At 45.3% G+C, this 12,401-nt stretch overlaps 1 protein-coding gene across 3 annotated transcripts in view; it reads right to left on the reverse strand.

The window, feature by feature from the left end:
* The window catches only part of ASH1L (ASH1 like histone lysine methyltransferase), a 58,715-nt gene extending 46,366 nt beyond the window's left edge, over positions 1–12,349 (reverse strand). For 2 of the 3 annotated variants that reach the window (XM_080570382.1, XM_080570381.1), the window contains exons 1-2: positions 12,181–12,349; positions 3,969–4,488 (exon numbers count right to left, since the gene is read on the reverse strand). In XM_080570382.1, the coding sequence (XP_080426508.1) occupies positions 3,969–4,388 (420 nt within the window). In that variant the 5' untranslated portion in view covers positions 4,389–4,488; positions 12,181–12,349. The remainder of the gene's footprint in view (positions 1–3,968; positions 4,489–12,180) is intronic. The other variant, XM_080570383.1, reaches the window with a different exon arrangement.
* Positions 12,350–12,401: the final 52 nt, after the last annotated feature.

Genomic DNA, 12,401 nt, shown 5'->3' on the forward strand with positions numbered 1-12,401 from the left:
CTCCCCCACCAGCGGCTGGTACTGAGCCGCCTCCTGGGTTAACCTGCGCGAAGGTCCTGGACCTGCTCTGCATTACTCTGCCTTTCAGATAGGAAGTTTCAGTGAGGCCCCAAGCTATTAAGAAGCTCTAGATTACATCATGACAAAACTCATTCTGCGCTTTAAAACCTAAAACATTTATTCCCGTGCAATCTTTACCTACGACTGCCTGGATTAAAACTCTGTTCAACAAAAGTCTCACCCCAAACAACTATAAAATGCGTAATTTTTCATAAAATTGCTATTATTGTTAATTTTGCACTGATCTGCATTTAAAGTTTTAAGTATCCTATGTGGACATACAGTTACTAGACTTGCATTGTTAATTAACAGGTTATAATCAATCACTGCAGAATCATCATAGCCACCAACAGCAAAAAATTGGCTCTACTTCTGGAAAAGGCATTCAGTGTTACACGACAGTGTGATTTCAGCCTTTATTATTACTAGATTATTGTTTATTATTGATACTTATTTGCAAAAAGCTTAAGAGCAGATAATCTCTTGAAAGAGATCAGCTGCTACCTAGGGAAATTTAAACTTCTCACACTAGAACGAAATTAGGAACTGCAGGAGAGCTTCCAGCTCCAAAAGCTGAAATGGTTAAAAGCAACCAGCCTGGTAACAAAAAGTGTGTTGGTTAACTCTCTTGAGAACTACCAGCAAGCAGTAAGGATTATATATATAGAGAGAATTTTAAATATATAAATAATAAATATACATGTATATAACTACTATATAGAACGTGTAATATATAATATACCATATATAATACATATTTACTTGTTATTATTTTAGCTGCTATACTTCTGGTAAATGCCAGGCTCTAATTCAAACAAGCATTCTGAAGAATCACAAAAATTACAGTGCGTATGTAGTTGTGGCATCAACGTGTTCTACACGAGTTCCCAAAATAAAGGGTGAAACCGTGTTTTGTGTTTTTTACCACTGAGACTCTTCTAGTCTTTTCTCAAGAAAAGGTTTAACTAACTACCAGGAAAAACGTGATTTTGCGTAATTAGACAAAAAACTCATGTCTCAGATCCCGCAGAAAAGGTTCTTGGGATACCCAAAAGAAAGCAAAACATTTCTTTAGCTTTGTTATTTTTTTTTGCTCAAAAGTTTTCAGTTAGCGGCCGTGATTTCATCAGCAGACGTTCCCACAGAGCTTCCCTATGTGACCAAGGGCAACAGAAAGCACTACAGAACGCTGCACTCAGCAGTTTTACAGAGGAGTAAGAAGATGGAGCAAAAGGGCATGTTCCATCTTGCTCCACTGCTTTGCCATGAGTATTTTAGGATTTCATCTGACTGTTACTATCACTTCTTGCCTTCCTGTTTTCAAAACCTTCAGTAATGCAACCTGGCTGTGCCGCTGTCTGTACCCACCCCGTATCCGCAGGTGAGCTGTTCAGACACCTCTCGTGTTAAAACCAGTGGAAGATTGTATTTATGTCTAGGGCTCCCATTTTCAGGCTTAGGAAAGGTGCACTAGCCATACAGCAGTGTCTGTTGGTCACAGGACAGTTTTTTTTTCGCATCAAAGAAGTCCAAGTTTCGTACTCGGTGCCAAAAACCAAATTCAGCACTGCTTCGCTACGACAGTATCTTCTAATCCTGTTCCTCTTAGCACCTGGGAATCTTTGCCATTTCTTTTCTGCCCAATTCTCTTCAGCAGGCTGTTAGCTCTCTCCCTACACACTTCTGGAAGACAAACTAAACAAACTTACCCCCTTCTGCTAACCCACTGGTCTTTGCAAGTGAGGGAAACCCTCTGTTAACAGCTGAAGACGCTGCTCAAGCTGTAGGAGTCCTTTCGGCAGCGAGCTTGAGAAAGAAGTGTAAAGGTAAAGAGATGGAAGCGCAGAGGATTTTCCTACTACTTTGATGTTTTACACTGATATTTCCAGGCAAGGAGTAACACTGCTTGTGTCGTAGTGGTTAACTGAGTACGCTACAAGTGCTAAATTGTCATTCAAGTTCTGAATTCCTCCTGTAAGTACGGACAGCCTGGCTTCACAGCTCAACAGCTCGTCACACCTTGCCCTGAGCTGGCCACGTAATTGCTTCCCCCCGCCTCCTCTCCACAGAAAGGAAAGATTAAGGGATCAATTTAATTTTCCGAAGCGTAATTTTCAGTGCTGAAGCTTGCTTTATTTCACTGCAGTAAGATAAAAGAAATCCCTCGGGTATCATATTCAAAACATGCAATAGTTTTAAACCACGTCTGCCATTTGTTTCTAGAAAGACAATTTTCATCACTTGCTAGAAATGAGTAGGATGCTGTAAACCATTGTTTCTATCAGGGGACACACGGAGTTAAAGAATTTATAAAACATTTTGGTACGATTCTACAGAGAGAGTAGGGTATCTGAAGTGAATTATCATTAGTCAGGGATTTGGAACTATTTTAAGCAAGGAGCATTTGAATCGTAGAGACAGATCTGCATTTCTCTATGCTACGCATTTAGGTTATTAACCAGACAAGCAGCAGGAGTAACTCCACTTAGAACTGCTGAATGAAAAATCGATACCAGATCTATGATATAACATACTGACAACATAAAATCATATAAAAAAGGGTACTACTGGAAGCATGAAATATAGCTTTGAAATTTATTTAAGGGCAGAAAGGACCACTGATCATCCACTGTGACATCCATCTGAAAAGGACCAGGAACTCCACCTAACTGATTTTACCCCCCCAAATTTCTAATTTCCATTTGAAATATGATGGATCTTTTTGAGAAAAATCCAGTATACAAAGATGTCAAGGAAGAAGAATCCACGTTGTCACTGAGTTCCAACATTAATTATTCGCTCTGGTAAAAAAAAATCCCAGGGCATGATCAATTAATGGAGTGGAAAAGTTTCCATCCTTAACGGTTCAGGGCTTTGCTAAAAAGAGAGTTTTAAGCGCAAGAAGTACCTCAATTCGGACGTAAAGAGAGATCAGTGACTGGATATTCCAGACTGCCATAGCCAAAGTATTATGTTACATACTGCACCGCTTCTGCTTGAGAATTTCCTGTATCATAGGCTGGCTAAAAAATCCCTTCTGTTGATAATGTAGAAAAGGAAAGGAAGTTGTGTGGTAGAATCTGGAAGAAGTCATTTGAGTCATCACCTGTAACATACAGCACACTTGGTCCTTAAGGGCATCGTTTATTATTTGTCCTTGAAGATGCTCTTCCTGAAGGAAAACTTAACCATGGGCATGACAGGCAAAAAAAAAGGCTTGGGTATGTCAGAGAGACATCATCGCGGTACAAAATAAAGGAATTTTCCTTCTTTGGGTAGGCTGTACCAAGACAGAATTCACACAGGCAACCTGACCAACAGGACGCAGGCTGGAGCAATGAAATGATCTTTGGTTTAGGGGACCTTTTACCCAGGATCTGTTACATGCCGTAACAAAACACCTCTAAAATTTAGTATCTCTGCAACTACATTTGTAGGTCTTGTCATTTCTCCTGCTCTCCCCTTCTCTTATGGCTGCTGTTACTTGTTGTATCATGACGATGATGACAACAAGACATCCCCGAGGCAGGGCTATCTCTTCAGATTTGGAAAAGTTTTAAATACTATATTCAAATACCATAGAGACAAATACAGCAAATACACAGTCCGACTTCAATAGAGGAAAAAATAAAAATCTTCAACACAAGAGACTTAAGATTACACTGTTGCTTTTCAGGTTCACCTCAAGTCAACATCATTTTTCATGACTACTTAAAAAAAGGTGAAAAGCTGTGAAAGAGCAAAATCTCTCAATCAGAACTAAATCAAACCATTTCTAACTTCAGTATCAGAGGTCACATCCAAAGCAGTCAGTAGAACGTGATCATGCAGAGATGCTAAAAGCTTTTAAATGGAGTTTAAATTTACTCTGACTTGCAAAACACTTGATAAATAAAAGCACTACTCACTTGTTTTGAAGGACAATGCTCATTCTTCTCATCTGTCATCTTCCCACTCTTTGGTGCCCTTCTTGGTTGCTTGATGCTGGTTTTTATAGCAGGCCGGCACACATAATTCTCAAGGTTCTTAGGAGGCTTTTTTGTTCTCTTTGCTTGAAGACCAATCTTCAATTTCAAGTTTCCCTCTGAAAAGTTTGTTTCTTTCACTGAAAACTGTTGCTGTGCATCAGTTAGACCCTCGTTCTTCCCATTCTCAGCACTGCTCCCCTCCCGATTCTTCTTCTCACCGTCTTCTTCCTTGGTACAACTTTCTAGCTCTACTTCTCCTTTTCCCACCAGCGTGCCAATGTTTACCACAGAGGGGCTTTTCCCAGAAAACCCTTCAGAATCAGAGCCCAAGCCTAACATAGCAGTATTCCGAGGGTCCATCACAGGCGGAATATATGCCTTCGGGTAATTTTAGGGAAGATTTACAGAGATATGTTCCGCAGCAGATCTGTTCTACTACTGGCAGTCAGCATCTTTTACTCTGGAACAAGAAAATAAAGACAGAATTAAACTTCAATTTTACAGCAGAAGTGAAATAAATATTCAAAATGATTAGAAAGCAATCGGATTTCAGAAAGTTCCAGAAAAGCTGTCACACAGCTGAAGTTTCAAAAACACCAACCCTTCCCGTAACCTACTACAAAATAAAATTTATCTGTAAAACCAATTTTAAATTGTAGTTGAAAAACAAAAATATATGACTATTACCATATACTTTCCAATTCACCCACAAGGCATTTTTAATTAAGGCTTTAAGACTTTTAATATAGATCATGAAAATAACTTTTTTTTTTTTTTTTAAATCTGTACCCTGCTGCTTCTAGCACTGTCACCCTGCCCGAATGAAATGAACTAGTCGCAGCTAAGGAATGATGCAGATGAGCCAATGAAACCTACGATAAAGCATGCAAAAATAAGAAACAATGTGGCTTTAATCATCTGAGCCACCAGGAAAGTTAGGCTTAACCCAAGTACTCGCTGGTTCTCAAAGACGCTGCAACAGGACTTTTCACAGGACTTTTCACAATCCCAGAAGGATGGGGAAAGGGGAGAACAGCAAAAAAAATAATGTCACACTAATTTGTACTTCCAGGCGTACCGAAACAGGGAAGTCCATCCTTCTACCCATCATTGTTGCACTGTTATGTATGTATAATTAACCTGTTTGTCATAAGATAAATTATGACAAATGATACATTTGAGGGAACTTTTTCATCTCAAATTCTCTAAGAACTAAAGCAAAAGTTTACTTCAATCACCTTGCTACTGCAAGGCTTCCTGGTCCCCGGCTGGCAGACTGCTCGAGCAGCGTGCCAGCACCACCTCCTGTGCTTGCACACAGACCACCGCAGAGCCAGAAGCTATTTCCCCCGCCGCCAAAGAACAAACCAACTCCGCGCACCCCGTTACATTTTCATCCACAAAACCAAAAAAGCATCGTAGAAAGCATCCGTGGAGGGCACAAACACGGCGCATCGATGACTGCCGGCTGGGACAAATCGCAGGTCTGTGTGCGTGGGCCAAGCTAAAAGCACGCCTTGCACCATGACCTGACATTTGGAGAGAGCGATGTAAGAAAAGGGACCCGAGCGCCGGCCGCAGAGTGGGGGCTTGGATGAGCACGAGGGCAGGAGGAGCACAGCCCCTGGTGCAACGCGACGACGGCACAAGGGCGGACGCGGCCTCACGGCACGCCGAGCGAGCGCACAGTCGTTCTGCTGCTGCTCTGGCAATACGCCGTCCACCTGCTCGCCCACCCCGTGGATGTAACACGTGGTACCCCAGATCAACCCCCTCAGCCTTAGCAGCCCCTCAGGGAAAGGCTCTCCCTTCGGAGACTCCAGGGGCTGAAAGTCAACCAAGCCAGCAGGCGGCCTTTGTTACCTTTGGGGCATTGTAAGCAGATCGTCTTTAAATACCTTAATCGTTTTTGAAGATGCAAATATACAAGGAGCAGGCCTGAAAAAACCATCAACGTACTGAAAAGAGCACCACAGGAACTAAAGCAACATGATCTCCTGTTCTTATTTTCTATAGGATTAAGGTAAACCAGCACGATCGTGGAATCGTGGGATGGTTTGGGTTAGAAGGGACCTTCAATATCATCTGGTTCCAAGCCCCCCGCCATGGGCAGGGAAACGATGAAATGAGCACAACGATCCGTTCCTATTTTCTACATGATTAAGGTTGAACTGTAACAATGCCACGAGAAGATTTTCGTGGTTTCAGTGAGCTCCAAAATGAGTTTCAACGGTCGCAGAGAGCTCGGCAGACCCCTCGGACACACGGCCTCCTGGGGGCTCAGCCCACCGGCACGCAACCAACAGGGTCCAGAGCCACCGGCCATATGGCCCACGGGCCTCCTGTCGGAGTCAGGAGGTGACACTAGGAGGTGGCTCACCGAGCACTGAAGTACAGAGGAGACAGGAGCAGGGGTGTGTAAAGTGGCCCCGAGGAGGACAACGGCGGCTGCAGCAGGCATAGACTGGAAGTCAGACACCAGAATTATGGGGGGCAGAACACAAAATGGAAATCGCCACAAAGCTGGGCTTCACCAGCTGCACTCTCAGAGAAAAATGACTTATTTCCGTGTTATTAAAAGGGATTTCTGTTTACAGCTATGACTTTTTAACTAAGGACATCCCCCCCCCCCCAAAAAACCAAAAATGGTATCGTTGCTCAGAAGACCAGAGGTAATTAGACAAAATCTCCATTTTACAGCCAGAAATAAAAATAAAAAATCAACAGAGGAGCACTAGAAAGCAAGCTGGGGACAGCTCCCAGGCCAAGGCCCAACGTTCAGGCCACTAGGCTACCTCAGATCAAGGGAAACGGGATTTTCTCCTACATGCTGATGAACAAAGGAAAACCGGCCAACAGTATGGTAATTCTAAGCCAGGACATGAATTTTTATTATTCGTATTAAGGAAAAGGAGGGAATCCACCAGCCAAGGCAAGTCTCACGTCTACATTCACACATACGTTTCCTTCTCTAGTCCGGTAACTATTGTCCACAACAGCCACAAACCTTCGGTCATTTTCTTACAATTATAATTAATTAATTAGCTTAGAATCTGAAACCAAATCAAACTGAAACACCACCATACAGCACTGCTGCATTTGGCTCCGTATTTACTTAATAGTGAGGCTTTGAGGAGGAGGAGGATCACACTCGTGCTGCAAACCGCGAGACCAAGACAACGTTCAGACTCCAAGGCTGAAGGGAGAAGGGGGCTAAAACCTCAGTGCGTGGCAATGCCGCATCAGTCACCACCCAAGAAACAAAGTCACAAAATTGATGACTCTCATAAACATGTGGCAGGCCATTTTATTTATCCATTAATTCCTCTCTAAACGGACAACAAAAATGCTAATCCCGGACCTAATCATCGTGTTGCCTTGATCACTGTAATCTTCTTCTCTCAGACTCTCCAATTACCCTACGCTAATTCATAGCAAACGTGTCTGCCAATTTGATCATTTTCATAACCACGATGAGCAGATCTCATCTCTTTGAATTCCAATAATGTTTTTTTCTTCCCTACCTCAATACAAGCTTCCTGTCATTGTCTTCAAGGTGTGCACAGCTGGACCTTGGGTCTTGAGTTGTCCCCCTGCCTTAGTGCTTTCTGTTTCGCTAGTGATAACCATGGCATGTGTTCTTTTTTGGTTGTTTTTTCCCCTTTTCCTAAGAAACTACAGTTTCTGCAGTACTCTTCACGCCTGGGCTGGTTGACTTGTACCAGCCTATAGGATCTTCTTGCAGGTCGTGCCTTAAGATCTCCCTGTGGATGTCACGGAACCAAGCAGCAAAATGCCAACAGCCACAGTTGGAGCCATGGCAGAGAGGAACCTCGGGAGGTTCAACAAGGGATCAGCTCCGGAGGCCCCTTCCAACCTCAACCACTCGGTGGTTCTGTGACACTTCCACGGCGGCTATAAAAGCTTGTAATGAATTTACCCCGAAAACTCTGACAAATTGGTACTTTTGAGACAAAAGTGTGATATAACGTACGTATCTGTGTCTTCCCTTTCCACATTTGTTCCACTAACGTGCAAAGACTGTTTTTTATTATGCTAAAGGCTTCTTCAGGTCAGAAAAAACAGACTATCGACTTACAAAGCACCTGCTTCGATGATGCCGACCCCTGGAAGACATCTCTGCACGTCCTGCGCTACCAGGAGCTTTCCAAGAAAAGTAGCATATCCCGTCCGGTGTGCCCCAAAAGATTCATGTGGAATTAAAGCAGTGAAGCCTGACTGCCCATGCCCACAATTAAGTATTTGTTAAACTTGCAAGCTGTCATTTAACCACACCGCTTCTTAACTTCCAGGGCTAGGAAGTACCGCCACCGCCAAGCAGCACGGCATTCTGCACCAGGCCAAGAGCTCTGCTCAACAATTCCCTTCCCACTGCTCGTGTTCTGCAGGTCTCTCCACAGCAACACCCACGTCTCTGCTGTAAAGCCTCAGCGTGATGAAACAAACTGCCATGTCCCACTCTACTCCAAGACCTAATCCGCATCTGCCAACAACTTCCTTCCATGGGATCAGAGGCTAATGCCAAGTTTGCTAGATTACAAACTCTCCAGGATCAAATATCTCTATGGCCCAAACAATGATGAAGACCCAGCCTACCCATCTCCCTAAACGAACTCCCCTAAATGCCTACCCATCTCCCTAAACGAACTTCCAGGCCCTCACCCAGCAGGTTCTGTAGATCTCAAATCACTCCTGTAATCGCTGCTCACCACAAAAGATTCAGTAAGAAGCATTTTAACATCCCTTTTGACACGTGTCCCTAGAACTAAAGGGTGTGCATTAATGACGTTTCTAATTTCGTATACAATTTTAATTCCTGTTATTCCTTCTTATTCCCTTGTTGACACATCCGAAGCCCTTTGTGCCTGTTAGCCATTAGGATTTTGGTTCTCCAGACTCCCTACTCTTCCAGAAAAAATGCCAAGAGTCGGCTTCTACCGTCAGCTCCTAGATACGCTCCCCCCCCCCAAGTTATAATAAATTATTTTTTTTTCCTCTGCCATCTTAATTTCTGTTATTCTTATGCTGATGTGAATGTATTGTGATTTTATATTTGAAAGATGTTTTCTTTTGGCTCTTTCCATTGCCTCTGTTCCAGAGGACATGTAAAAAATTCAGCTGCCAGAATCAAAAATTTGAAATCCCACAATATTTCTAATATCTGTATGGCCTCCCACAAGTCCTTCTCATATGCCTTCCATGAATTCTTTTTTCTGCTACTTAAGAAAGCTGCTACACTCAGAAGTTCCTTCTCAAAAGGAGAATAAAATGTCATAAAAAAACCACAAAAAACTATATTCCTCCACATCACGTACCCCGAGAAGCAACACGGATCACTGGAAGTCACTGAAACAGAACTTCAAGGACCTGGGATTACCTCTGTGAGTATTTTATAAAAGTTCAGAGATGGAGACACTTGCCAGAAATAAAATGACTTTGTTTGTTTGTTTGTTTTAAATACGAAGTGACAAATATTTTACAATTATAAACTGTTGGATGTGTTTTTGACAGGCATAAAACAACAGAGCCCCTGTCTTGTCAGGAATGAATATTCTGCAAACTTGTCAGTGGCAAAGACAGTGGGGACCTCGTGCTGGAACGGCCAGCGGTGGCGGGACGTGCATTTTGTAGGAAGAAACGAGTGCAGACACGAGGGCACTTCACAAGGATGTTCTAGCGGGAGAACAACTCTGTAAGGAGATACAGGATTTCTTTTGATTTCCTAACTGAAGAGTTTGGAAACACAAAATTGAATTTTGACCCGCCTGATAATTTGGTTGTTTTGCTGCTGATATGCAAATTAATTTGTAATTGCTGAACGCTGCATACATTTCGCCTTGTACTGTTTGTCCCAACATTGGCCAATACTGATTGCCTCGAAAAAGTATGAAAACCAAACGGACAAAGTATGCTGTGATAATCCCCCTACAATATTCTCCTAGCCCCTAAATTTGTGATTCAGGAGCTTCCCGAGAGGTACATCTCTGCGTCTAATGCCTTTCAATTTTTTTTTCTGAACTCCAACTTGTCATTTATACCCACGTAGTAAAAAATAACGTTAAGGACATAGTAAGCCAGTATTTTGCCTTGAACCCAAGACATACTGCCTTTGGTTATGCCAAAAAGCCACTGCTAGGACGCTCACACAAACCACGTGAGCCATGCTGCCCAACAGGTAAGGCTGTGATACAGGAAATTAGAAACAAATAAAGATTTTGTTTTCACAGAACAACCACACTAGATCTGCATATTGGATTTTTTTTTTTTCTAAGCTGTGAAATGAACACAGGATTTCACTGGGGTGGAAGAGATGTGTCCACAATGGCAGAAGCCCACTTCTTGCCACTGGCAGCGCAGCAATTTAACAAGTCAACAGTCCATATGACAACAACACCTATTTCAAAATAACCACCATTTAATTGTACATGCTGCCTCCGTTTTTCTCTTCTGACATCAGCATTACAGCTTGTATCAATAAGCCTGTATCTTGCACCAAGTGTTGAAACTGCTCTTGGTATCCTCAAGGACAGTTTAAACTTCTAAAAACAACTGAAAACAAGTTTCTTCTTTTTGTAAACTATGACTTAAATTGTTTTGCTGTTCATTAGTGCTTAAACATTAACTATTTTTCAGATGACTGTTGATTGCTTGTAGCAATCAAATGTAACTGGAATCCAAAAAGTTGGGATAATTTTGTTTTTGAAAGCAAGATGCATGAGAGCCCTCCCTGCCAGTCTGCCTTTACTTTTATAGAGTTTAGTATAGAGTTTAGGAAAAGCTACTGAAGCTTTCATTTTCGAGTAAGAATGCTTCTTAAGAACTCAAGTAGGCAAACAGATGATGATTTTAGAGCCCATCTCTACCCATATGTTCAACCAGCTGCTAGAACAACTCCATTCACACGGAGGCGGAAACACCAGGGATGGTCTCCAGGTCCTCATGGATGACCATGCGAAACACAAAGCGTTCAGGATTAACCCCCAAAATCTTACACGCTCCCACATTCACAGAAAGCACTGCTTTTGCAGGTGCAATCTACGGTAACACAAGGAAGACAGCCCAAACAAATAACACGAGATGCAAAAAGGCATGCTGTTCTTGAGAATGAAAACTAAGTGTATGTAAATGTACGGCCATAAAGTCAAAGAAAATTTATTTAACCACACATGCAGCAGGGCCAGCTCCCCCAAACTCTACTGACAAGACTGGAAAGCCAGTGCAAGATCCCACTGCCTCGTTTCTCTGACCTGCTCCTGATAACGCACAACTACCAAGAGTGCGAATCTATGTCCTGAGGCCATCGCATGGAACCCACGCTCCAAGTTGTTTCCAGTTCTCTGCTAAGTAATTAACGGGGTGAAGGAACCACAAAACCAAGGGTGCAAAGCAGAAGCTACAAACTCCGGGGATTATCTAATACAAAGAAAAGGATAGCAACACGGTTTGGCTTCTGGTCTGACAACCGAGTCAAGCTGAGGACCCACCAAATCCCAGATTACCGGCCGGGAAACTAAACGAGATTAAAACCGCAACGGAAGGGAAATTTTGTGAGTATGATTTGGGGCGGGGGGGGGAGGCCCGCAAGCAGAGGAGCCCACCCGAACCAGCCGGCATCCCGACGAGCGGAAAGCCGCCTACTCCGCGAAAGGCGACTCGGGGAGAGCCCAGCGGGGCCCGGCTGCCGAGGGGGCTCCCCGGGAACCGGCTGCCGCCCGCCGGGCCCAGCTGTCAGGCGGCACCGCGCCCCCCGCCCGGCCCGGCCCCACGCGGGGGCACGGCCGGCGGCCTCCCCCACCCCCCCCGAGAGGCTCCGGGCGCACCGCGGGCACCCCGGGCCCCGCTCCTGTCACCGGGGAGCCTCCCCCGCCGCGTCCCGGCCCGGCCGCCGGGGATCCCCCACCACCGCCGCCGCCGCCGCCGCCGCCTCGGCAGGCCGCGCCGCCGGGGCTGCCCCGAGCCCGCCGGCAGGGCCGCGGCGGGGGTGCGGGGCGGCGCGGCCTGGGCGCCGGTGCGCGGCGGGGCGGCCCCGCGGCGGCTCCCGGCCGGGCTCCCCTCCCCCCGGGCTCCGGGCCTGAGGCGGTCCCGGTCCCCGCCCGCCGCCCGCTCGCTCGCCCGCCCGCCCGCTCCTCACCGTGTCAGCGACAACGCGGCCGAGGCCGAGGCCGGGCTCCTCCGCGCCGCATCCTCCCGGCCGCCCAGCGCGGACGGGGCCAGGGCGGGACCCGGACCGAGCGGCCGCCGCTCCGGCCCTGCTCCGAGCCGAGGCAGCGACACCAAAATGGCGGCGGCTCCTGCTCCTCCGCGAGAGAGCGCCCGGCCACGCCCCCCCCGCGCGCCAGGCCACGCCCCCGC

This window comes from Anser brachyrhynchus (assembly GCF_964034855.1).
Source record: "Anser brachyrhynchus genome assembly, chromosome: 28".
NCBI lineage: Eukaryota > Metazoa > Chordata > Aves > Anseriformes > Anatidae > Anser > Anser brachyrhynchus.